Raw genomic sequence first — 26,184 nt, 5'->3', positions numbered from 1 at the left:
GGACCCACATTAAAGTCCACGTCATGGGCCAGGCCCCCGACCTAAGCCTAGCTTCTCTCCGTATTTGGCATCACCATTAATCCACCTAGGGTCAGGCCATTGGTCCATGATAACTTCTAAGGGCTCAAAGTCCCACTAAAAGCTCTAGTACACCTACTTCATATTTGGGTTTTATTCTAATTCATTCAAGATCATGTATCTTATATGAATCAAGACTCTCAATCCTACTATGGTAAGTAAATTAGGTTATTTCTTATATACTAGTACCCTGCCATTACGGATTCAAAGTACTACTAGGAATCAAAGACCCTATGACCACTATATAAGGAGGGGTCTTACCTCTTACTAGACATTCAATTTCAATACCACATACTTGCTCCCAAGCTCTTACTCTTAAGAGCTATACACTTACGCTGTAGTTCTACTCATTGACTAAACTTCTGATAACCTTATGACAGACATCACATTGGTGTTTACGTAAGTTTCGCCCTTGTTTGCTTTGTGTACAGGTTCAACGGATTATCAGTGGCCTCAACCTTACAGGATCAGACCTTTTTTTCGCAATCGTACTTTCCCGACCCAGAATTATAGAATATATATCTGGTTTTGCATGTAAAACATGTAATCTTGATTTTTATATTTTCTTTCCAACATGTGGGCTGTTTAGGCTTATTCCATGAAGAGCCGCTAAAAGATTTTTCTAAATAATTAATTCCTAATTGGGTTTGGACTTAAGAAAAGAGATTTTTGTAATAGAAGATTAATTTGATGAATTAGAATAAATCATGCTAATTTTTCTTTCTTTATATTAGTTTGATATTTGTGTGTGTTTGGTTGTTTGACTTCATAATACTCTAGATTGTTTCAGTATGGTCATCATAAAATTTACAATAATAGAAGGATGTAATGTATTGACATCTCATGATTAACCAACTTAATTAAGCTCTAACACTAATTATTTTAAGATATTAGTAGATTAATTTATATATGCAATGGGGAAACTTTTTGCCGTGGGATCTTTATTTTGATGTATTAATAATTCTAGCAGACTTCAATTGAAAGGATTTCTCATATATAATAATAAATCAGGTACAATAGATAACTAATCGAAAACGAATGAATTCAATTTTTTTGTTCATTAATAAAAGTAGAATCCGTGCATTTGAAGCAAGCAAAGCGGCAAAAGTTGAGTGTCAATAGTCTTAGTCTTTGTATGAGTGTTATGTGGTTAGTATTGAAAGGCCTAAAGAAGTAGTGAGAAACATAAAGTGTCACGAGTGTATGCAAGTCTTCCTTGTTTGTCAAAATCATCTGCATTGTGAAGTATATTCATTTGAGTTTACGTCTGGTAATCTAAGAGTTCATCAAGTTTTGATGAACATATAACTGTCTAGGAGAATATAAATGTTGTATTATCCAATAATAAAATTCTCGTGGAATTGCGTATACAGAAAAGACAAATTACATTGGCACTTTAGAGAATTTATATAAGAGTCTAGGCCACATTAGCATGGCGTCAAGTCCCACAAGTAACTTCATTAATCGTCTCTGAAAACGAACCCTAAATTTCTCTCCATGAAACCACAGGCAACTCATGATACAAACTCAACTTTGTTGGAATCACTCATGGACGAGAAACTGATAACCAAACCACATAAAGACCCTTTACCCAAGTTCGAGCTAGAAGAATACATGGCCAAGATGGCTAAACAAATCAACAAGGCACTAGATGAGGCAGTTCCATTGCAAAATCCTCAAACACTTCATGAGGCAATGAGATACACTTTTCTAGCGGGTGGAAACCGCGTATTTTCAACTCTATGTATTGCTTCATGTGAGTTGGTTGGAGGAAACCAATCTTTGGCGATGCCAATGGCTTGTGCAATGGAGATGATCACAACATCAGCTGTAATTCTTGACGATCTCCCTTGTATGGACAACGACGATCTTCGACGAGGCAAGCCAGCAAACCACAAAGTTTTTGGAGAAGCAGCATCCGTACTTGGCAGCCACGGTCTCTTCTGTCTTGCAATTGAGCATTTCGCTAACAAAACCGAAAACATTTCTCCTGACCGCAAGCTTCGAGCCATTGTTGAAATATGCTCAGCATTTGGCTCAGAAGGAGCTCTGGCAGGACAGATTACAGACCTAAATAGTGAAGGAAAAGAAGTAAATTTGAGTGAATTGGAGTTTATTCATAGGAATAAAAGTGGGAAATTCGGAGAGGCGTCAACTGTTTGTGGGGCTATTTTGGGAGGGGGGAATGAAGATGAGATTGCGAGGTTGAGAAATTATGGAATGTGTGTAGGGCTTGCATATCAAGTGATGGATGACATTTTAGATGCAACTGGTAATAAAAATAATAAAGATCAAGAAGGTGGGAGGGATTTGCTACGCGATAAGGCTACATATCCAAAGCTGATTGGTGTCGATGAGTCGATGAAGTATGCAAGGGAGCTGGTGGCACAAGCCATTAAAGAACTTGAATATTTTGATTCTGTAAGGGCTGCGCCATTGTATCAAATGGCTAACTTCATTGTTTCTGGAAAATGTTAGCTCATTTCTCTATGTATGCACTCTTGAAACTTAATGTAAAGCCATTGGAATTATTTCTTAATTTATGTGGAGATAGAGATTGTGTTCAATGTTGAATTTTTATATTTGAATTCATATTTCATTTATTATGAATGAATTATAGGTTCTGATATAAAAAGCATATTCAATCCATGAAAGGGAAATAAAAATATAAATTTAATTCATGGTTTATTGTATATCATCTTTTAGTTTTAGATAATAATTAAAGAAAATAAATAAAAATAAATCTAATTTTCTTAACCAAAATAAAATATTTAAAGAAAGAAATCTCGAATTAATAAGGAAATAAAAATATTAAATCTAGTTAGTTTCCTATATTATTTGCCTCTAGACTCTTAACTTTAGAAAAATGTTTACATAGATTAACTATCAAAGAAATTTAAAAAAAAAAAAAAAAAAATGGCTGCAAACTTTAAGTTAATTATATAGAATCTGCAACTCGAAGAGGATTAAGGGGCTACCAGTGCCAGTCTGCCAGAGTACCAATTCGATTGAAATTGAAGAGACTGGGGCTAGACATAACTTACCAGAACAAGAAAGATCATCCATTATTTAATGACATGAAAAAATCGTGATTCAGTTTTCAACAACCATGACAATTTTGCATGCATTATTTCAGTAATATTAGTAGCGTTAATATTTCAAAAGCCTTATTGCATGTGAAATCGTTCAAATACTTTAGAAATTTTCCTCATTGTGAGCTAACATTAATTATAATTTTGTTTTAATTAAAACCAGATAAATGTACCGCCCAAATAAGATATCATAATGGGTTTTATGTGATTGTTTCAAGATTCTTCAATACACTTAATTATAATAATCTAGGTTAACTACTAGTGTTTAGTGTGGGTTTTAACCTTTAATAGATTTCAAGGTTTATTGGATTTTTAATAGCTTGAGGGTTTATTGGGTCTTTAATGGGAGGACCTAATTAACCAATATTAAAATTGGTTAAGTCTCATTTCTAAACGCATCAGAATAGTTTAACCCATTGTAAGTTCGTCATTCAATGTGCGTTTTTTAAAAGGAAGACCTATCACTGTCTGTCACTCTTATCAGTTGAAGAACTGGCAGGCATAAATAGGTTTGTTTATAATCCCTAATTGTTAATTCAGTCTTTTATAACATATGCGATTTTGTGATTCTGAAATTGATTAAATGATGATTGTTCATTATTATATTGTGATTTCAATTTCAAAATAAATTGCAAATTTGATAGAAAGGAACTCAAGGTTTGACGTTTCTCACGGGTATAAATAAACATAATTTGTTATTAAAATTTGATATTAATACGTATTCGAGGCACATCAAGGTCATGTGATCACCTTCAGAACAGTCAATTTTTTAACTTACATATTAATTATATAAAAGAAAAATCAAAGTTTCTAATAGCTACTCAAATTGATTAATTATTGGACAAAGCAAAACACAAATAAATATTGGCTAATGGCTGAGATCCCATTATTAGCAATCGAAGTAGAGAAATTATATTCATCAACAGAAATTATATTATTAGCAAGCGAAGTAGATCCAGATAGTTTGGTCAGAATTCCAGATAGTTTGGTCGGAATTTGACAAAACTTGAGACTTTGAAGCATGTAGAAGTAGAAGCTGCTGTTTGGAACCAAATTAATCCAGAAAAGTTGGTTAATCTTCGAGAGCTGTGCATGTCTTTGTACTATGATGCAGAACAAGACGAGTTCACTTTCAATTCCATTGCTAAACTGAAATGGTTTACATTATCAACGTTTGGAGAAGATTGTTTTTTTGGTTCACTGCAACTCCTTTCTCGTTGCCAACATCTTCTAGACTTGAACTTAGTTGGGAAGCTACAGAACCTACCTGGAAACCTGCATAAACTGGTGCCAAATCTTGAATACATATCATTAGACTATTCAGATCTCAGAGACGACCCAATGCCTACACTAGAGAAGTTGCTAAACCTCAAGCATCTGCAACTGGGCAGGCATCACTTCGTATCATGGAAAGCAGATGATCTGCTCAGCGAAGGGTTTTCCTCGGCTTGAAACTCTAGTTCTTTTTACGAAAAAACTACAAGAGTGGCAAGTAGAGGAAGGAACTATGCCTGTGCTTAAGCGTTTACGAATCCAAAAGGACTCCAAATTCACAATTCCAGAAAGGTTGAACTCCATCGCCATAAAATTCTCAAATGAAGTGCGACTCCAAAGAACAAAACTTCTAATTTTTTTTTTACTTTCTTTGTGTTGTGCTTTCCTTCAATCTGTAATTTATAAGTGGAGTTTCCTTATGATCATTTCATTTGCAATCCCAACTAATATATTCAGTATTATAAGGTTATACAGACGGATTAATGACTAAAAATTTATTAATAGTAACTTTTTGCTATGCATTTCTAGGAGTGACAGTGATAAATATAACGGTTCCATATTTTCATCAACTTTATCAAAATCTAACAATATATTTATAAATGAAAACGAATTCATATTGGATCTTAACTACTTAAATTCAAACTTTAGAAGAAGGCATTTGGTAAGTAGTCTCTTTTGTTTTGAATATAATCTTAATTCAATCTTACTCCTCGTATCATTATTAAGTTTACTTTATTTTACTGTAAACTTCTAAACTAAATGTTCTAAAACTTTAATAACTGGTAACACTATTCTGAAACCCAGCCCAGCCCCTGGTGTCAATATCGGCCGAAATCTAGGGGGAAAAATCAATTCAATTGCGGTGGTATACGCAAGTCACAACCAGCGAATAAGGGGTTACCAAGTGTTGGAGTTAGATGAGTTTTATAGAGTGGAGACCAATGATTCAGGTGCTGGTGTCGGATTAAATTTTGGCCGCCAAATTTGGCCTAGAAAAGTAAAATCCTAATAATGTGTCAGTATCATAGGGTATGTTTGTTGGATTTCAACTTTCAGGGACTGATGGTATTTATCAGCTGTATGTTTGCTAAATTTCAAACTTACTGAATCACCGGTCGGACCAGTCAACCCAGGACTCGGTCCCTTGGCCGGCTGACAGGTAATGGATTGAGACTAACAGAACCTTATATTTTAAAACATTGACATTTGCATATAACAAAAGCTGTAGTTCAGAAGTCTAATCAGCTGGACTAATTAATTTCTCGCATCTCTTAAGAAATATAATATAGATGATCAACAAATACATGACAGCTTAGATAATTACAAAACAACAACCTAGAATTTGAAAATAGGGCACTGATTAAAGGATTAGGTGTTAAAAAAAAAAAATTACAATAATCGAAGTCAAACGAACATTAACGTCACCCACGTTAATCTGGAAGATTTAGCATAAATTAAATTTGAAGCAGCAAATAACATACAGTCTAGCATATTATTATTGCTATCCACTAACAGGCAACTTCCATATTATCTATACATTATAAGAAATAAACAATTAACATACAATTCAGCATTAAAAACTAACAACAATAAAAGGGATCTCATCTGTCACTTAAACTACCACAACTCAAAGCAAGAAAACTCAAATTTGTGAAGTATGATCAATGCACTAGTCTCATTTGTGATTCAGAGGCTTGGGGACTATCTCATTCAAGAACTGGTCTTCTTGCAAGGAGTGAAAAATGAAGTGGCATCACTGAAGAAAGAGTTAGAATGGATGCATTGTTTCATAAATGATGCAGAGAAAAAACAAATTAATGACTATACGATACGCCAGTGGGTAATCGACATCATAGACATCGCTTACGATTGTGAGGATGTCTTGGATAAATTTATGATCCAGATTCATGATGAAGGGAATTCAAATATGCTCAAAGTTGACCAAGGCGAGACTTCAGAAAGAAGGCAGAGACGGCTCTTTACATTCCTGAAGAAGTGTTCTTGCATTTGCAGCAAAGGCAAAGAACAGATCGATCTCTATGGAATAGGCAAAGAGATTGAAGCACTAAAAGAGAGACTCAATGATGTCTCCCGTAGACGTCAATTATATAACCTCCAAAATATTAACGACATCAACAGGGAAGGAGAGAGCTCAGTCCTTGGCAGATTGAAAGAACTAAGAAGAGTCAATTCCTTGCAGCTTGAAAACATTAAAAGTGTTGGCTACAAGGATGATATTGACACATTGTTGGCTCGACTACTTGATCAAAATAAGCCACAACGTTTCGTAATTTCAATTTTTGGCACTGGTGGCTTAGGTAAAACAACTCTTGCTGGAAAACTTTATCATCATGAAGTCATCAAGCATAAATTCAATCGTCGTGCCTGGGTTTCTGTTTCTCAAGATTATGATAATAAAGATCTTCTTCAAAGAATTTTATATTCTTTCAATAAGGATTGAGATATGACAGAGCTGGAGAAGATGAGTAAAACAGGACTGGAGAGATATCTTCAACAATCGTTGCAAGGACACACATATTTGGTGGTGATTGATGATATATGGCATAAAGAAGCTTGGGAGAGTCTCAAAAGGGCCTTTCCGGACGAAAATAATGGCAGTAGAGTAATTATTACCACTCGGATGAAAGACCTTGCTGAACGTGTAGATGAGGATACTTTTCCTTATGCACTTCGATTTCTAAGGCCAGATGAGAGTTGGCAGTTATTTTGTGAGAAAGCTTTTAAAAATTTCAATATAGATGAAGGATTGGAGAAGCTGGGAAGGGAAATGGTGCAAAAGTGTAGCGGCCTACCACTTGCCATTGTTGTATTGGCTGGGTTATTATCTACAAAGAAGCCGCACAAGTGGTCTTCAATGCGTGACCACATTTGGAAAGATTTAAGCAATAATTCTAGTGAAATCACATATTTACTGGCTTTGAGTTTCAATGAATTACCTTCTGAATTGAAGGTGTGCTTTCTTTATCTGGGCCTTTTTCCAGAAGATCGTGAAATCCAAACTGAGAAATTAATTCACCTATGGGTAGCTGAAGGTCTCATATCGCAGAACGAAGAACAAACAATGGAAGAATTGGCTGAGGATAACTTGAATAAGCTGATTAATAGAAGCCTAATTCAAATAAGCAAAACAAGTAGGGGGAAGATATTAACATGCCGAGTCCATGATCTCTTACGTGATCTAGCAATTCGAAAGGCAAAAGAGCTCAACTTCATGTGCATTAATGAGGAAACCAAAAGTTCAACACAATCTTCAAAATTAATTCGACGACAAGCTGTTTATCTTGGGGGAGAGACGTGCTTGTGGCTTCAACATTGTAACCCAGTCTCTCGTTCCCTTTTGTTCTTCGATCAATACTCTCTCTCTAGTAATCTGCCAACTCTTGTGGAAGACTTATTATTATACGTTTGCACAAGATTCAGAGTAGTAAGAGTGCTCGATCTTGAAAATTGCTTCATTGGAGAATCAGAGAGCTTACCTGGAGCTATAGGAATGTTGATTCACTTGAAGTATTTGGGATTAAGAAATACATCTGTTCTTCATCTTCCACCTTCCATTGGCAACTTGTTGAGCCTACAAACTCTGGACTTACCAACACATGTTCGTCGACGTGCTCTTCTTCAACTGCCAACTGCAATTTGTAAGTTGACAGAGTTAAGACATCTTATTCGATGTTTTAATTGGAATTTGCCAATAGACAATTTGACAAAGCTTCAGACTTTGAAGTATGTAGAAGGTAACGTTTGGTCTCGATTTAATCCAGAAAAGTTGGTTAATCTTCGAGAGCTGTGCATATCTTTGTACTATGATGCAGAACAAGACGAGTTCACTTTTGATTCCATTGCCAACTTGAAAAGCCTATGGATTTTATCAATTGAATTATCAATGTCCATGGGAAGTTATTTTTTTGGTTCACTGCAGCCACTTTCTCATTGCCAACATCTCCTAGACTTGCACTTGGATGGGAAGATAGAGACCCTACCAGGAAACCTCCATGAACTAGTACCAAATCTTGAATGCCTATCACTAGAGAATTCAAAACTCAGTGATGACCCAATGCCTATGTTAGAGAAGTTGCCAAGCCTCACGCATCTGCAACTGGGCTTCACTTCATACTATGGAAAGAAGATGATATGCCCGGCAAAGGGTTTTCCTCGGCTTGAAATTCTAGTTATTCGATTGAAAACATTACATGAATGGCAAGTAGAGGAAGGAGCTCTGCCTATGCTTAGGTGTTTGAGAATCAGAAGACACTCAAAATTCACGATTCCAGAAAGATTGAGCTCCATCTACATTATAAAATTATCAGATGAAGTCGAACTCAACAGAACTAACTACTTCGAACTTTGACTTCCGTTTGTTGTGCTTTCATTTAATTTGTAATTTGAGAAGCGGAGTTTTCTTTATAAACAATTCATTTGCATTCCTAGCTAACTACCTGTATTCAGTATTTATCAATCCATGTCAGACTCAAACTAGACCTTCCTATATACTCAGTAATAGTCTAGTCAATTTCAAGGCACTAACTACAATTAAATGTCGAAAATTTTACCCATTTATGTAGCTCTCCATCGAGCTCTGCGTTTTTTCTTTCACGTTCCGTTGCATTTGTGAAGCTCAATTGAAAGAATGTCTGCTTCGACTTTGCAGATGGATGGCACCTATTTTTTTTCACATAATTAATTATTAAAATTAGAAAAAGAAAATACAAATAGCAGTGAAAGAGTGAGTGAACAGGAAGAACTCACTAAGTCGTAATGAGAAGTGGAGGCGTGAATAGTGAGAATGACGGAGACAGTGGCCAGGAAGAGAAGAGAGAACATGGCGGAGGCAAAGATCCGGTGGGAGAAGAAGCTATGTAAGCCCACACCAACTCCGGCGCCTCGGCCTCCTCGGATAGCCACCGCGATTGAATGTCGAAATCCGATCGTTAACTTGCAGGAAACCAACTCAATGGCCTTGGCCTACTCGGATAGCCACCGGGATTGGCTGTCGGAATCCGATCGTTAACTTGCAGGAAATGCGACGATCACTGCACTGATAGCACAATACGTCGTTACTTTTCCACGAAGTGTGAATGGTCGCTTATCGTTTAACGTCAATGTCAGTTAATTATTAATTAGGTAATGAAACATTACGTACGACAAATGAAAATATGTAGAGTGCGCCAAATCATCCGCAACCGCAAGTCTCGTACGATATATATCATAAAGAGGTCAGCTGGTCCAAGTACCCGGCCCAATCTCTTGGAACCGGAATCGAATTTAGGAACCGAATCCGGTCAATTCCTTCTGGATCCTGGTACCTGACACTGTTTACACAAATATACACACCCGTCATATTCGCGAAAATGACAAATATACCCCGTAAAAAGTATAACTACACCCTCAACTATTTACAGAAATTATAAATACACTTTGGGTACCCGAAGGTGGTTGGTTCCACCCTATGTATCTGGACCTTGGTTTCAATTTCAGGTCTAGATCCGATTCTTGAAGTGGTGAAACTCGACCCAAACTTGTGTAGTGTGAAATCAAAACTAAGACCCTGAATACTCATGGTTCCGATTCTACCAAAACAATTTGCTTACCCCTAAAATCATCTACTTCTAATAAATGATAAGTCATCTAAACACCTCATACGACTTGTTGTCTACGGTACACACCAATACAACATCCATAACCATAAACCATAATGCTTAAGAGTATTTGGACATGTCGTTTTAACCACTTTTTAAATGAACAATTGATTTAAGTTGGGATAATACTATATTTATAACCCAATTTTATAACCTCTCGGTGATAGTTCCCAATATTTTGCATGAATTTTCCCAAATTTGAATTCATCAGCAAAAAATTATGAATGATCACGCAGGGTTTGTGGGATTGAATTGTAAGTAATTTTTTATTATTTAAGTCATGAGTTCATGACCCGGGAACTAAGCCAAGGACGACTTGACCACTCCGGGTAAAGAAAGCATAAGAAAGTTTAAATTTCTACATTAGATTCAATAAAACTTTTCTAAGTTTCAATTGACGAGAGCCACTTCTTTACATGTACGGTCCTTTTCAAACACTTAACACACGGTTTAGTAGTCAAACATGACTCGACTATTTTGAAGAAAACGAAAAGTTGAAAATTCTAAATTTAATGAAATGTGGAAGTTTTTCATTCAACAAGAGAATATATAAATCACAAATTCTGTAACCCATTTTCTTATACTCGTGAATTCTGAATGTAGAAATTTGTTTTTGTTTAGTGTTCATACGTGAAAACAAATAGGAACTATTCTTCATCAGAATGGTTGATGCCGTAGTATCATTTGTGATCGAGAGGCTTAGCGATTATCTCATCGAACAAGCAGTTTCCCTAGGCGGCGGACATGAAGTTTGCTTAGGCAGCGGAGTGCGTGAAGTGGAGTCGCTGAAGAGAGATTTGCAATGGATGGTTTGTTTCATAAAGGATGCAGAAGATAAACAAGTTGAAAACCCTTTGATAAGGCAGTGGGTTTCTGATATCAGAGACATTGCTTATGTTTCTGAGGATGTGTTAGATAGATATATGGCTTCCAATAGAAGGCAAAATGGACTCTTAACGACGTGTTCTTCCATGTTCGATCGTTACAGCATGCGCAGGGAGATTGAAGCAATTAAACATAGACTCAGTGACATCTCTCGAAGATGCGAGTTATTTGGTCTCAGAAGGATTGATAAAGTGAGTGAAGGAGGGAGCCATGCTCTTTGCAGACTGAAACAACTGAGAAGAACCACCTCCTTCGAACGCAATGAGATTAATGTTGTTGGATTTGAAGATGATATTCGCAAGTTATTGGCTAAACTGCTCGAGAATCGTCCGCAACGGTATTTAATCTCTATCTTTGGCACAGGTGGATTGGGTAAAACAACTCTTGCTAGAAAACTTTATCACAATATCAAAGTCAGGAATAGGTTCTATCATCGGGCTTGGGTTTATGTGTCTCAAGATTACAAAACTCGAGATCTTCTTCTAAGAATTATAAAGTCATTCAACATGGAGGGCACACCAGAGCTGGAGAAGATGAGTGAAGAAGATATGGAGAGATATCTTCATAAGTCTCTACAGGGATGCTCATACTTGTTGGTGATTGATGATATATGGCAAAAGGAAGCTTGGATGAGTCTGAGAAGAGCCTTTCCGGACAACAAGAAAGGCAGTAGAGTAATTATCACAACTCGCATCAGAGATGTTGCTGAAAACTTGGATGAGATAACTTTTGTTCATCCTCTTCGATTTCTCACGCCAAGTGAGAGTTGGCAGCTATTTTGTGAGAAGGCTTTTCATCACATAAACGACGAAGGATTGGAGAAGCTGGGAAGGGAAATGGTGCTAAAATGTGGCGGTCTACCACTTGCTATTGTTGTATTGGGTGGATTACTGTCTACAAAGAAGCCACAGGAGTGGCTTCAAGTGCGTAATCACATTTGGCGAGATTTGAAGAATGGTTCTATTGAAATCTCTCATCTACTGGCTTTAAGCTTCCATGATTTACCTTATCAATTGAAGTTGTGCTTTCTCTACTTGGGAAATTTTCCGGAAGACTCTGAAATAAGGATAAAGAGACTCANCCGCAACCGCAAGTCTCGTACGATATATATCATCAAGGGGTGACCGGGTGAGCTGGTCCAAGTACCCGGTCCAATCTCTTGGAACCGGAATCGAATTTAGGAACCGAATCCGGTCAATTCCTTCTGGATCCTGGTACCTGACACTGTTTACACAAATATACACACCCGTCATATTCGCGAAAATGACAAATATACCCCGTAAAAAGTATAACTACACCCTCAACTATTTACAGAAATTATAAATACACTTTGGGTACCCGAAGGTGGTTGGTTCCACCCTAAGTATCTGGACCTTGGTTTCAATTTCAGGTCTAGATATGATTCTTGAAGTGGTGAAACTCGACCCAAACTTGTGTAGTGTGAAATCAAAACTAAGACCCTGAATACTCATGGTTCCGATTCTACCAAAACAATTTGCTTACCCCTAAAATCATCTACTTCTAATAAATGATAAGTCATCTAAACACCTCATACGACTTGTTGTCTACGGTACACACCAATACAACATCCATAACCATAAACCATAATGCTTAAGAGTATTTGGACATGTCGTTTTAACCACTTTTTAAATGAACAATTGATTTAAGTTGGGATAATACTATATTTATAACCCAATTTTATAACCTCTCGGTGATAGTTCCCAATATTTTGCATGAATTTTCCCAAATTTGAATTCATCAGCAAAAAATTATGAATGATCACGCAGGGTTTGTGGGATTGAATTGTAAGTAATTTTTTATTATTTAAGTCATGAGTTCATGACCCGGGAACTAAGCCAAGGACGACTTGACCACTCCGGGTAAAGAAAGCATAAGAAAGTTTAAATTTCTACATTAGATTCAATAAAACTTTTCTAAGTTTCAATTGACGAGAGCCACTTCTTTACATGTACGGTCCTTTTCAAACACTTAACACACGGTTTAGTAGTCAAACATGACTCGACTATCTTGAAGAAAACGAAAAGTTGAAAATTCTAAATTTAATGAAATGTGGAAGTTTTTCATTCAACAAGAGAATATATAAATCACAAATTCTGTAACCCATTTTCTTATAGTCGTGAATTCTGAATGTGGAAATTTGTTTTTGTTTCGTGTTCATACGTGAAAACAAATAGGAACTATTCTTCATCAGAATGGTTGATGCCGTAGTATCATTTGTGATCGAGAGGCTTAGCGATTATCTCATCGAACAAGCAGTTTCCCTAGGCAGCGGACATGAAGTTTGCTTAGGCAGCGGAGTGCGTGAAGTGGAGTCGCTGAAGAGAGATTTGCAATGGATGGTTTGTTTCATAAAGGATGCAGAAGATAAACAAGTTGAAAACCCTTTGATAAGGCAGTGGGTTTCTGATATCAGAGACATTGCTTATGTTTCTGAGGATGTGTTAGATAGATATATGGCTTCCAATAGAAGGCAAAATGGACTCTTAACGACGTGTTCTTCCATGTTCGATCGTTACAGCATGCGCAGGGAGATTGAAGCAATTAAACATAGACTCAGTGACATCTCTCGAAGATGCGAGTTATTTGGTCTCAGAAGGATTGATAAAGTGAGTGAAGGAGGGAGCCATGCTCTTTGCAGACTGAAACAACTGAGAAGAACCACTTCCTTCGAACGCAATGAGATTAATGTTGTTGGATTTGAAGATGATATTCGCAAGTTATTGGCTAAACTGCTCGAGAATCGTCCGCAACGGTATTTAATCTCTATCTTTGGCACAGGTGGATTGGGTAAAACAACTCTTGCTAGAAAACTTTATCACAATATCAAAGTCAGGAATAGGTTCTATCATCGTGCTTGGGTTTATGTGTCTCAAGATTACAAAACTCGAGATCTTCTTCTAAGAATTATAAAGTCATTCAACATGGAGGGCACACCAGAGCTGGAGAAGATGAGTGAAGAAGATATGGAGAGATATCTTCATAAGTCTCTACAGGGATGCTCATACTTGTTGGTGATTGATGATATATGGCAAAAGGAAGCTTGGATGAGTCTGAGAAGAGCCTTTCCGGACAACAAGAAAGGCAGTAGAGTAATTATCACAACTCGCATCAGAGATGTTGCTGAAAACTTGGATGAGATAACTTTTGTTCATCCTCTTCGATTTTTGACGCCAAGTGAGAGTTGGCAGCTATTTTGTGAGAAGGCTTTTCATCACATAAACGACGAAGGATTGGAGAAGCTGGGAAGGGAAATGGTGCTAAAATGTGGCGGTCTACCACTTGCTATTGTTGTATTGGGTGGATTACTGTCTACAAAGAAGCCACAGGAGTGGCTTCAAGTGCGTAATCACATTTGGCGAGATTTGAAGAATGGTTCTATTGAAATCTCTCATCTACTGGCTTTAAGCTTCCATGATTTACCTTATCAATTGAAGTTGTGCTTTCTCTACTTGGGAAATTTTCCGGAAGACTCTGAAATAAGGATAAAGAGACTCATTCGATTGTGGGTGGCTGAAGGTTTCATACCACAAAATGAAGATATAATGGAAGAGGTGGCTATGAATAACTTGCTCAAGTTGATTAATAGAAGTTTGATTCAAATAGCTGAAATAAGTACGGGGAAGATTGTAACATGTCGAGTTCATGATCTTTTGCGCGATCTGGCCATTGAAAAGGCAAAAGAACTCAACTTTATTCACATCTATGACAGATCTGAAAATTCAGTGAGCTCCTCTGCAATTTCATCAAGTCGACGACAAGCTGTTTATTCTGGGAACTGGGAAAGATGCTTGTGGCTTCAGCAATCTAATTCAATCTTACGTTCTCTCTTGTTTTTCATTGTCCATGGAGAGCTATCTGCAATAACGAAGGAGTTAACAACAATATGTACAAAGTACACGTTACTGAGAGTGCTTGATCTCGAGAATTGGAGAATTGGAGGATCGAATTCAAGCAGCTTACCAAAAGAGATAGAAAAGTTGATACACTTGAAGTATTTGGGATTAAGAAACACAGCTATCCATCATCTTCCACCATCAATTGTCAACTTGATCAGACTACAAACTCTGGACTTACGCATGAGTACTACTCCGGAAAATCGGCATACTCAACTACCAACTGAAATTTGTAAGCTCAAAGAGTTGAGACATCTAACTGGAACCTTTTCAGGACATTTGCAGGTAGACAACTTGACAAAACTTCAAACTCTGAAGTCTGTAGAAGGTGACTTGTGGACTCGGATCAATCCAGAAAAGTTGGTTAATCTTCGAGAGCTGAGCATATCTAACTTCTATGCAGAACAGAGGGTGTTTACTTTTGATTCCATAGCCAAACTGAAAAGTCTTCGAAGCCTATCGGTAATACTTGCACGACCGGTGACACCATCTAAAATTTGTTTTTTTGGTTCTCTGCAACCACTCTCTCAGTGTCAACATCTCCAAGAGTTGAGCTTAAATGGGAGGATGGAGAGCGACTTACCAAGAAACTTGCATGAACTTTTGCCAAATCTCGAATGTTTATCGTTACGGAGTTCATATCTCAAAAATGACCCGATGCCTACATTAGAGAAGTTACAAAACCTCATGATTCTCCAACTGGGTTTCAGTTCTTGTTTTGTAAAGAAGATGATTTGCAGAGAAAACGGTTTTCCTCGGCTTGAAACTATGATTCTTCTCGTGGGAGCATTAGAGGAGTGGCAAGTGGAGGCCGGAGCTTTGCCTGTGCTAAGAGCCTTGAGTGTTGGAAAGAACTCCAAATTACTTGTCGAAAGACTGAGATCCATCCGTCTTCCAAGCCAAGCGGACTTTGACAGAGTTAATTTTATTTAACTTCGATTTCAGTTTGTGTTGTGTCTTTCTTCCATTTTTTATTTGAGCATTAACTTTTGTTTGATCTTTAATAAACTCCGCCGGTTAGATTGCTGGGTGGGTAAGTGAACTTTACTCCGCCAAACGTTCATTTCCTTGAAGCCAGTTAAAGTTGACTGTTCGCCTCAAAATATTCAATAAAGTTGACTTATATAACGCAAAAAGGTTCTTGTGTCTAACAGATCTAAAAAATGGCTTCCATAGCAACCCAACAAGCCTGTGTCTCTTTTCCATCATTTTCTGACAAAGCTCAATGGGTTCATGATGTGTTCATCAGCTTCAGAGGCAAAGATACAGGCAACATCTTTACAAGCCATTTGCACCATGCTTTGAGTGAGAAAGGTTTGAAAACATCCTTCACAGATGTTGATGATGAAGAGATTTCAGCTTCAGTTTTGGAAGCTATAGGGAAATCAAGAATTTCAATGGTTGTATTGTCGAAGAACTATGCGTACTCCAGAGTTTGTTTGGATGAATTGGTGAAGATCCTCGAGTGCAATGGGCAGATGGTTTGCCCTATTTTCTACGATGTGGAGCCATCAGAAGTGAGGAAACAAACTGGGAGTTTTGAGAAAGCTCTAGCACAACATGAAGAATCTTGTGGGGAAAATGCAGAGAAGGTTCAGAGATGGAAAGCAGCTCTTAAACACGTGGCTAATTTGTCTGGGTGGCATTTGGGTAATGAGTAAGTCTTTAACTTTCTCAACTGCTTCTGTTTTCTAATGTTTAATGTCAAACTCAGTATATAATTTCACATATTCTGTTCACTTGCGTAGCCTTTGGTTTGTGGAACTTTTTATTATTGAAAAGATACGATAGATTACCCATCATCATCAACGTTTTGATCATAAATAATTAATATGTTTTATTGAAATAAAATATTATTGAAGGGATTTTTATAATATTCGTTAGATTATCCATAAAGGTCTAATCAATCATGTGCTATTCCGACGATTATCGATGGCGATCGGCGGCTAGCGGCTGACAGTTGTCTTAGGTGGTTAGGGATATTTTGGGTATTATTCATGTAAAAAGTGAGGATATTTCTGTTAAAAAATTAATATATGAGATTATAGAAGTCATTTCGCATATTTGGGTTAATTGTTATTAACTTGACATATGAGGACATTTGTGTCCAAAATGTTTATTAATTAAAGGTAAAATTAGTATAAACAGTAGATTATCCCAATAATAGATAAATAACAACCTTTCAGATAGTAATTTAATTACATCATATAGTATCTACAGTAATCACTATTGGTATTAGTTGATTATTAGAATTTTTCATTACTTGACACTCAAACCTGACAATTGTCGAATTAAAAAATAGATTACCGATGTTATTTTTTATAACCCGAACCAAACGCTCACTTGATGTATTTTACAATTACCAGGCATGAAGCTAAATTCATTCAGAAAACTGTTGCAGAAGTCTTGACTAAACTGAAGGGAACTTCCTTATTAAGTGTTGCTGCATACCCTGTTGGAATAGATTCCCATTTGCAGGAGACTAATCTGCTGCTAACTTCTAAATCCAACGGTGTCTTGATGATCGGTATATCCGGAATCTGCGGAATAGGTAAGACGACAATTGCAAAAGCTATTTATAACAATTTAGCTCATCAATTTGAAGGTAGTAGCTTTCTCACAAGTGTTAGAGAAATCTCAAAGCAACCTCAGGGCTTACTTCAACTTCAAGAAATACTTCTTTTCGAGATTCTGGGAGATAAACAGATTAAGCTGTTTGATACTGACAGAGGAATCGATGTGATACAACGTTGGCTTGGCTGCAAAAGGGTTCTTCTAGTTCTTGATGATGTTGATCAAAGAGAACAATTAGAAGCGTTAGCCAGAGAGTGCGATTGGTTCGGTGAAGGAAGCAGAATTATTATAACCAGTAGAGATGAAAGTTTGCTTGTTGATCATGGAGTGGAAAGCGTTTACAATGGAAAGGAATTGAATTTCAATTATGCAATCCAGCTTTTCAGCTGGTATGCATTTAAGAAGCCTTGTCCTGAAGAAGGTTATGAAGAGCTTGCATACAGAGCAGTTAACAATGCTAAAGGCAGTCCATCAGCTCTCAAATTGTTGGGTTCTAAACTTCATGGTCGAAGCATTTCTCAATGGAAAAGTGAATTAGATAAACTGGAAAGATTTCGCAACAAATAAATAATCCGAGATACTCCAAAAAATTTCAGTGACTGGGATGACCAAGTTTGAAGATGTAATGTCACGGCATCAAGCAAATTGTAGAAGAGAAATGAGGTTAAAATTTTGTTGACAATTGATTTCCTCTGAATTATGGTACCTATTTTATTTGATTCAATAGTTGTAACAGAATTTTTCAAGTTTTAAAAGAAAAAATACTGCTAACATTTTGCAATAAATTTGACGAAATAAAATACAACCACTGCATCGTAAATATTTAAACTCAAAACTGTAATTAGTAAGAAAATGATACACCAAAAGATGGGTCATTTTATAGGAGTAGTTGATAAGGATACTCCAACATCAGTCCCATTAAGAAAAAGAAGAAATGAAGTGAACAAGGCATTATACATTAAGAATATAATACATACATATATAATTTTTTGTCGAACGGGATGACCAAATACCTCCTTTCCATCTGTACATGGCCCCTGCAAAGAGATGCATACCAAAACGATTATTACTAGCGGTTACTAGTAGAAGATGAAGGATATATGTTCCAGCCATCGATGGCAAAGAAGATGCTGAGCAGCCCAAGTAATGCCCAAATGTCATAAAACTTATACTAAAAAGTACCTTTGACAATCTAGTAATGTGCTAACAAAGCCTTGCCTGAACTGATGCCAAATCTGAAACTTTCTTGATGCTGCACGTAGCCGGGTAGAACATAATGAGATAGGTGACATAAAAGAAGTACCAATGATGATGTCTTATAGTTCATTTTTCATGCATAAACATGACCTAATATCGTAAACTCACTTGTACATGATATCTCCACCAGGTGCCTGCTTCCTGCAAATCCAATCTGGAACCATTTTTTCAAGATGCTCAATCTGATCTTCAACCTCTCCTGCAAAGAAGAAAAAACCAATTCATTAACTACCAAGTCATAAGAGTATGATTTAAAGCATGAACTACTAGGACAACTCAATTAATACATACTTCTCTCAATGATATCCAAATTATTCATAATTATCTTGTGTACAAGTTCCTGTTTTGTGATTGAAGCACGGTTGACTGACTGAAAGATCTGGTGAATCACAGCAACCAGGTCAGCCAGACAAACAGATATTTGCTGGTCTACTGCTAAACCTGTTTGACTCATTTTGCAATCCCCAACTTCGCCAAGGCTCCCCTTTACCTGCAAGAGTGAACTCTGGATCAATAGTACATCACTAAAATGACAAAAAGTACAAGAAATTTGAGTCACTCATTACAACCACTAGGACGTAAAACAAACTGGCAGCGCAAATACGGAATATATGCATGCCTCACATTTTGGATCAAAATATGATATGATAAAACAACATAAAATAAGCATCTTTAGTTATTAATATATATATACATGGATTCTGCAGAGCTTTTTCCCTGAGAACTGGCACCTCATTACTAAGTTTTCCAAAAATAAACCAATAAAGTGTAATGCCACATAGAGATTTTTCAAAACAACTCAGCCACTCACCATATCATCCATTCATTATATTTTGGGGTTCTATTAAAAGAACCTCAACTCTATAGCATGACACTGTTACCGTTTCATTATAATTATAAAAGAAATCTGACTGAAAGAATAATCTAGAGCAAATTCAAGCATAGAAATGTCACTTATTTTTAGAAACATGCCACCACAAGCAAAACAGTACAAGCTGAAGAACAAGCCCACCTTTTCAAGTACTTCAGGAGAACCAACGACACCCCCTTCCTCAATAAATTCTTTTGTTTCTACTTCTAGAGCCTTAGGGATGTCATAATCTGAATCATTGTAGTTGTATGTTGACACCCCAGCAGAGTCCAGTACACTTTCCTCCCCTTCTAAATATGAAAAGTCTAAAGACCTTTTTGCAGGCTTATAATGAGATTTGCAATTTTGGGTGGTCATAGCCTTAAGCTTGTCATTACAACTGGGCATTGATCTCTTCGGAGTCACCTGTGCAGGCGTTTCTATGAGCAAACTATCAGCAGGCAAGGCAAGCTTTTGCTGTGGGCTGTCACAAGCATCAGAAGTAACTGAGCACTGAGGACTTATCAGCCGGAAAGGAGGATTAACAATTGAGGATTTGGAACATGTAAAAGGCAACTTCATCTGTTGATTGCTTTTTTCATTAGTCTGATGATCAACAGGGCACTCTTCTGATTGCCAAGTTCTAACAAATTGATTATTCAGATAATCTGATGTGGTGGAAGACAGAAACGCTGAAGCAACACTTTTCCTAGAGAAATGTCTGCAGAAAGATGGATGTAGAAGACATGACATTGACAACATCTCAGTCTCAATAGAACTAGGCAGAGATCCTAAAGAATCAACAGGGAACTGCTCAAGAGCAGTTGTCTGACTTTGTTCACATATAGACTCAAGTTCCTCTGGAACTTCAGCAACCTTGTTCTCCAAAGAAGCCAGACTTCTTCGGCCAAATGGCTCTGGCAATATAGTCTCTGGAATGTCATCAGCCTAGTACCCAGAAACAAACAAAAAAAAAATGAGTTCAACTCTTGCAAACGCTGTGGTTAATCTAATCAAAAACATGGATGCAGAGAACCAGGCCTGTCCAAACATCAAACTAAAAATAAAATATGGAGAGATGCGGTGAGTTATGAATAACAATCAGCAGTCTCCTAGATGGCACCACAACCCAAGGTAGCCAAGTCATCCACGTCTTGTTTTGTATATTAACATTTACCAAAAAAGTAATTAATACTGGCCAACTAAAAAGTCTCCCAAGATGATGCACAAAATTGTCTAGCCTTTCAATTTGTGATCAGAGCCGAGTAATTTAAACATAGGCTAGAAAACATTAATCTAGCTACTCAATTTTTCACTACACACTATCAATTGCAAACCGGAGTTCTCATATGTGCAGCTCTTGATACAAGACAACAACAAAAACGCTGTCATAGGGAAGAAGTACCTCAGGATGCGCACTAAAATAATTCAAAAGCCTAGAAGCAAAAACTTGATGCAGGGCTATAAAATCTGAGTGTTCAGAGTGGCCTTCTATGACATCAAATAGCAACGAAATTTTCATATCTGGCTTCATGCACAAGGTTTTCTTGTCATGCACAAGGATATTATCGACTTGTATGGCTTCAGGAAGTATGTACTTTATCTGTGCAAGATGCTTCAATGAGATCTTTCTGAAAAGAACAACATGTTCAACAATTAGTCATAGAATGCATAAATTTAAGATCTATGTTTAATTAAGGAAAATTGGAAATGTTCTAGCTACCTTTTTGTTAATACTTCCACCTGAGTCGAAATATTTTGAAAAGTTGGAGATTTTTTGCGCAGGCTAAGCAACCTCAATGAACAAGTCATAGAATCGAAGATCTCTACCAGTGCATTATATCTGAAAACAAAGAAACACGCCTATCATCAGGTTCAAACAAGAATATTTTTACAAGATGGAAGGAAAGCATCATTGAGATAACCCACTTTTCTAGATGTTTAATTCCGTCCTCTTTGACCTTAGTACGTGAAGGCTCACTTGTTTTCTCTGGTGTCGGAGCTGCAATCTTCATTTCAAAATTCTGGCTTCCAGCATTTCCTTGTTTTTGCACAAGGGCACCTTTCTCTTCTCCATTTATAATTTTTTCACACTTAAAACCCAACACATTCTGATCACTCTCCTCAAATTTCCTTTGATCCATGCTTCAGTAATTCACACAACAAACAACCACACAACTGCGAAACTCTTGAATCTGGAAATTTAAAATATATAAAAAAAAATAACACGAAATCACCCTTCTTCCCAAAAAAAAAAAAAAAGAAAAAAAAAAAAAGGAAGAAAACCTTAAATCAATCAAGAAGAAAAAGAAAGAAACTAATACAGATTAATGTATTTCAGTTCATGCGTTGTTATCCAATACATAGACGGGTCATTCATTACGACATAATTTTTCACAATTTGTCAATATGTCCCCTTCAATAAGCTGTATAAAGTAATAGAAGTGAGAATACTCTCCAATTTGTACATTAATTTTTCAAGATTTCTAATTTAATAACCTGTTGACACACAAACATCGATCAATGTTTCAAACAGATTTCACGACCTAAATTTGTCTCACTTTGGTGAATCAGATTAGAAAAAAGTAAAGTGTTTCGTGAGAGAATTGAATGATATGAATGAAAAAAGAATTATTAAAAGAGAAGAAACCTGAGATTGTAGTCGGATTGATTTGATTCACGAAACCCTAATCAGTGACTGAGTGAGTGTGGAGGGAAAGTAAGGAAACAACTGTGCCTTCAAATAATAATAATTAATAATAAAATAAATGTGAGATACGTAAAGACGGTATTGCCCTTGCTGATGTGAAAATTCGCGCACTCCCCTTTTTTGCTTCTTCCACTCCTGATTTTTGACCGTTGAGCCTGATGTTTATCATTTCAAATTTTAGACCCTTTGTATTAATCACCCTCCGTGATGGGAATGGTTAAATAAAGATTCTTTGTGTATTATTTAAAAGATCTTAAGTATAAGTCATCTTGATTTTTAATAGAGATTACCACTAAAGGGTATATCTAATCCTTAATTTTAGAGTCTCGAGAGATTAGTCGAAAAAGTCCTCTAATCAGAATAGTTGAGATACGCGCAAGCTAATATAAAAATCCTTTAAAAAAAAAAATCGAGAGATTAGTCAATATGCTTCATACTGGCCTAGAAATCTCCCCAGGGCTTAGAAAAAAAACTAGTTGTACTTTTAAAGATAAAATTGAAAAAAAAAAAAAAAGTTGTACTTTTATTGATAAATTAATAATATTAAATGTATACATATTACGTTGTCATCTTTATTGAAGAAAAAAAAGTCTTAAATAGTTTAAATTATTTTGTGTTTTAAGTTAAATCAAATTAATAATAACATAAACATGAAATTACATATTTTGGTTTTTTCCAACACTTCTGTGGCATGAACTATTGAGTTCATAAACTATAGGAAAAAATATAAAATACCACAAATGTGTTACGTCATACATGGTACAATTGAATCTGATTTCGTTATATTTCAAGTTTTTACTTTTTCTTTTTTTCCTTTTTTTTGTCATCTATCTTTATATGTCGAAAATGTATATGGTATGTATGTATTGGTTTGTGGTACCATTAATACGGTACCAAAGTACAACTAATAGAAATTCTCGAAATTTTAGCTACTATCACTCTACTTGCACTAATTTAAGACGTTGAACTACAGCTACTTTCACTAATATACTAGGCTGATAACTCATGTTAATTTGCTTGTTTCAATCTCCAAATAAACTAACTTCTTAACTACTATAACTTGTTTCTATTTGTAGCTTCACTCACTTGTAAAATCTCCCACTATTTTATTACTTTGTTTCTATTTGTAGGTTGATAACGAACCAAACCAAACCAAACTACCTGCATTTTTTTTAGCCGGGAAGATGACTCACACCGTTGGTAAAGATATGATCTATTACACAGTCACAAATTCTAATGACGACCCACTAAACCCTATACCTGGAACCCTGAGATACGAAGCCACTATAATCTCTAGAAAGGTATGGATCATTTTTCAAAGGCACATGAATATCAAACTTAAAAAACCACTTCTCATTAGTAGTTTTACCACCATTGATGCTCGCGGTTCACACATTCATATCTCAGGCGCTGCATGTCTCTTGATCTATGAGGTAATTAACCAATAACACTTTTTCTTCATTTTTTATGCCTCTTCAAACTTATTTCAACAGTTGAACTAGTAATTACTGTGCAAGTGAATATACAATCATACAATGACTTAACTGATGAATTTTCTTCATCGGGCAAGCAATGTGATCACTCACGGGTTGTATATCCACCATTGCCAATCTGGAGGGTCAGGCTCTGTGATTGGTCCAAACTCAAAGATTGTGAAGTTGGGAGCAATAGACAAGATGGAATCAGGCTGGTTACAGCATCAAAGGTTTGGATCGATCACAATACATTATATTAATGTCAAGGTGGTCTGATTGATGTCACCCGAGGCTCCATCGATGTTACAATCTCCAACAACTAGTTCAAAAACCAAGACAAAGTTATGCTTCTCGGGCACAATGATAAGTACTATATTATTCAACCATTTTGGACCTAACTGTAACCAACGAATGCCAAGGTGATTACTTATCAAATTTTAGAACGTGATTAATTCTTTTTTGTTTTCCAATTTTTAGCCTGAGATTGAACTTTAACATGAAAAATAATGCAGGGCTCGCTATGGATTCACTCATGTAGCTAATAATTTGTGCTAAGATTGGACAAGCTATGCTATTAGGGGAAGCATGAACCCTAAAATCGAGAGCGAAGCCTACTAGTTTATCGCACATAAATCAAGGAAGAAGAAGATAATTTCGATAACTCATATAACTCTATGTTACTAAGGTAATGTTCCTTTATAGTTTATGTTTCATGACTCTAATTTGATTGAAATACTATAACGTTGCGTTATAACATTCTTGGTCTCGATATAATAATTATATTCATTGACGATTAACTTAAACAGGTGACATGGAAGTTAGGAAGCTCATCGAAACTTTATTCAGTCGAGAATGTCTTTGAAAACGATGCTTCTTTTGAAGCAACAGGTTTTGGAATTATACAATCAAATTACAACGATGAACGAAGATTTCAAGTTGCAAACTAGGGTTGCAAACAAACTGAACACGAACAAACACCCTCATTCGAAAATCATTCGATAAGTGTAATAGGTTGTTTAAGATCGTGTTCGAACTCGAAGGAACACAGAATCACCATTCGAAATCATTCAATTAACAAAACGAGTTGTTCGAAATAATGTTCAAAATCGATCGATTAAGCATTCGAATAACTTTGGATTTGAATACCTGTTCGAATAAAAAGTATACACCAACTTTCCAATTCATGCTCTAAAAAAAAAATATACAACAAATTTTTAATTCATAGTTTGCGCCTCTGGAGTCGGTCACAAAAGGGAAATTAGAATAGGGTTTTGGATTTTTGTTTTAAAATGTTGGCTGGGCTGGGTTAATTGATTAGTTTTATCATTATTATTATTATTATTATTATTATTATTATATAATGTGTCATTGTGTATATATTAAATTATTATCATATATATATTAATCATAGATTAAATATGTTTAATATATTATTAAATCATCAAAATAATATATTATCATGTACATATTATCATTACATAAATTATCAAATATATTTTAAATGTCTACATATATATTCTGTATCAATACTCATAAATTCATAGTGAAACGGGAGTTTATTATAATATATGATCCATATATATTACAATTTGCAATATAGTTTTATATTCTATTAGATTACGTATTATATAATAGAACGAGGGTCTATTATAAATTTGCAATCATATATATATATATATATATATATATATATATCTTGGGTTTAATTAAGCGATTATATTATTAAATTTGTCATGTTATATATCACTTGAATATACAATATGTTATGTTCATCAACTTGCCATAATATATCTATTATTTATTAATTGAAATGTTATATTATAATATTTAATTATTGATTACATTTGGAAAAATATGAAACTATTATGTTATTAAATTTGCTATATTATATATCGCTTGATTATACAATCTATTATATTATTAAATTTTTCATACTATATATCATAATAATTTATTATTTATTAATTGAAATGCTTATAATTATATAGCAAATTATTGATTACATTTAAAAAAAAAAAAAAAATCATCCAAACATATATATGTATATATATAAAGCATTATAATATTTTATTATTGATTCCTTTAAAAAAAAAAAAATTCATCCAAACTAGACCAAATATAGTATAAAAAAGAAAATTATGAAAAATATAAATATGATATTAATACAACTCGAACTAAAAACCTTAAAGTCAAAAGAATTGCATTTTTAATGCTAAGATATAGAAAATCATTAATAAACTTAACACCATATAAATATATATAATAATGTATACTAATGTTTTCAAACATAACCGGATGAAAAATCGAACGAAGGAGTGTCGCAAACAGACGGATCATTCAAACGAAGTTATGTTTGCGAGCATAATCAAACAAACACCCTTTGTTTGAACTTGAATCGAATACCTTATCAAACTTGA

The 26,184-nt window shown here is 35.5% G+C and overlaps 6 protein-coding genes and 1 pseudogene across 8 annotated transcripts; 6 read left to right on the top strand and 1 right to left on the bottom strand.

Annotated features, from left to right (window-relative positions):
* The first annotated feature begins 1,626 nt into the window (after positions 1-1,626).
* On the top strand, positions 1,627-2,556 carry LOC116121200 (geranylgeranyl pyrophosphate synthase, chloroplastic-like). The gene has a single exon (XM_031407144.1). It carries the CDS (start codon positions 1,627-1,629, stop codon positions 2,554-2,556), a length of 930 nt encoding a protein of 309 aa, XP_031263004.1.
* Positions 2,557-6,208: 3,652 nt separating this feature from the next.
* Positions 6,209-8,891, top strand: LOC116121188 (putative disease resistance RPP13-like protein 3). The gene is given in 1 exon segment (XM_031407137.1): positions 6,209-8,891. A coding segment is annotated over 1 exon segment (2,592 nt). The 5' UTR covers positions 6,209-6,222; the 3' UTR covers positions 8,815-8,891.
* A 1,832-nt stretch (positions 8,892-10,723) lies between these two features.
* LOC116121199 (disease resistance protein RPP13-like) lies at positions 10,724-12,111 on the top strand. Its single transcript, XM_031407143.1, has one exon. The coding sequence runs from the start codon at positions 10,765-10,767 to the stop codon at positions 12,109-12,111; it is 1,347 nt and encodes a 448-aa protein (XP_031263003.1). The 5' UTR covers positions 10,724-10,764.
* Positions 12,112-13,200: 1,089 nt separating this feature from the next.
* On the top strand, positions 13,201-15,864 carry LOC116121198 (disease resistance protein RPP13-like). The gene has a single exon (XM_031407142.1). The coding sequence runs from the start codon at positions 13,201-13,203 to the stop codon at positions 15,832-15,834; it is 2,634 nt and encodes an 877-aa protein (XP_031263002.1). The 3' UTR covers positions 15,835-15,864.
* Positions 15,865-15,872: 8 nt separating this feature from the next.
* On the top strand, positions 15,873-18,216 carry LOC116121182 (TMV resistance protein N-like). Its single transcript, XM_031407132.1, has 2 exons — positions 15,873-16,558; positions 17,268-18,216. The coding sequence occupies exons 1-2, from the start codon at positions 16,065-16,067 to the stop codon at positions 18,040-18,042; spliced, it is 1,269 nt and encodes a 422-aa protein (XP_031262992.1). The 5' UTR covers positions 15,873-16,064; the 3' UTR covers positions 18,043-18,216.
* A 53-nt stretch (positions 18,217-18,269) lies between these two features.
* Positions 18,270-22,306, bottom strand: LOC116121213 (CDT1-like protein a, chloroplastic). 3 transcript variants are annotated; one of them, XM_031407156.1, is made up of 9 exons: positions 22,233-22,306; positions 21,512-21,727; positions 21,306-21,425; positions 20,988-21,213; positions 19,745-20,530; positions 19,024-19,222; positions 18,841-18,931; positions 18,658-18,727; positions 18,270-18,512 (listed from the first exon to the last, which is right to left on the bottom strand). In XM_031407156.1, exons 2-8 carry the CDS (start codon positions 21,724-21,726, stop codon positions 18,679-18,681), a joined length of 1,686 nt encoding a protein of 561 aa, XP_031263016.1. In that variant the 5' UTR covers position 21,727; positions 22,233-22,306; the 3' UTR covers positions 18,270-18,512; positions 18,658-18,678. The 3 variants fall into 3 exon arrangements, with proteins under 3 accessions (XP_031263016.1, XP_031263014.1, XP_031263015.1); XM_031407154.1 differs by having other exon boundaries at positions 21,512-21,790; positions 22,233-22,301; XM_031407155.1 differs by having other exon boundaries at positions 21,512-21,777; positions 22,233-22,296.
* An 832-nt stretch (positions 22,307-23,138) lies between these two features.
* Positions 23,139-24,714, top strand: LOC116121197 (annotated as a pseudogene).
* The last annotated feature ends 1,470 nt before the right edge of the window (positions 24,715-26,184 follow it).

This window comes from Pistacia vera, unplaced genomic scaffold, assembly GCF_008641045.1.
Source record: "Pistacia vera cultivar Batoury unplaced genomic scaffold, PisVer_v2 Contig970, whole genome shotgun sequence".
Taxonomy (NCBI): Eukaryota; Viridiplantae; Streptophyta; class Magnoliopsida; order Sapindales; family Anacardiaceae; genus Pistacia; species Pistacia vera.
The sequence above is the reverse complement of the archived record's forward strand: the minus strand, read 5'-3'. Positions and strand labels throughout refer to the sequence as shown.

What these genes read in the sequence shown, in the direction of transcription:
- LOC116121200 (XM_031407144.1), top strand. Translation starts at nt 1,627, where the DNA reads ATGGACGAGAAACTGATAACCAAACCACATAAAGACCCTTTACCCAAG.
- LOC116121198 (XM_031407142.1), top strand. Translation starts at nt 13,201, where the DNA reads ATGGTTGATGCCGTAGTATCATTTGTGATCGAGAGGCTTAGCGATTAT.
- LOC116121182 (XM_031407132.1), top strand. Translation starts at nt 16,065, where the DNA reads ATGGCTTCCATAGCAACCCAACAAGCCTGTGTCTCTTTTCCATCATTT. An exon ending in GGGTGGCATTTGGGTAATGA is followed by an intron (nt 16,559 to 17,267) that starts GTAAGTCTTTAA and finishes TACAATTACCAG; the next exon opens with GCATGAAGCTAAATTCATTC.
- LOC116121213 (XM_031407156.1), bottom strand. Translation starts at nt 21,726, where the DNA reads ATGGATCAAAGGAAATTTGAGGAGAGTGATCAGAATGTGTTGGGTTTT. An exon ending in GTGGAAGTATTAACAAAAAG is followed by an intron (nt 21,214 to 21,305) that starts GTAGCTAGAACA and finishes TGTTCTTTTCAG; the next exon opens with AAAGATCTCATTGAAGCATC. An exon ending in GGTGGAGATATCATGTACAA is followed by an intron (nt 18,728 to 18,840) that starts GTGAGTTTACGA and finishes GGCTACGTGCAG; the next exon opens with CATCAAGAAAGTTTCAGATT.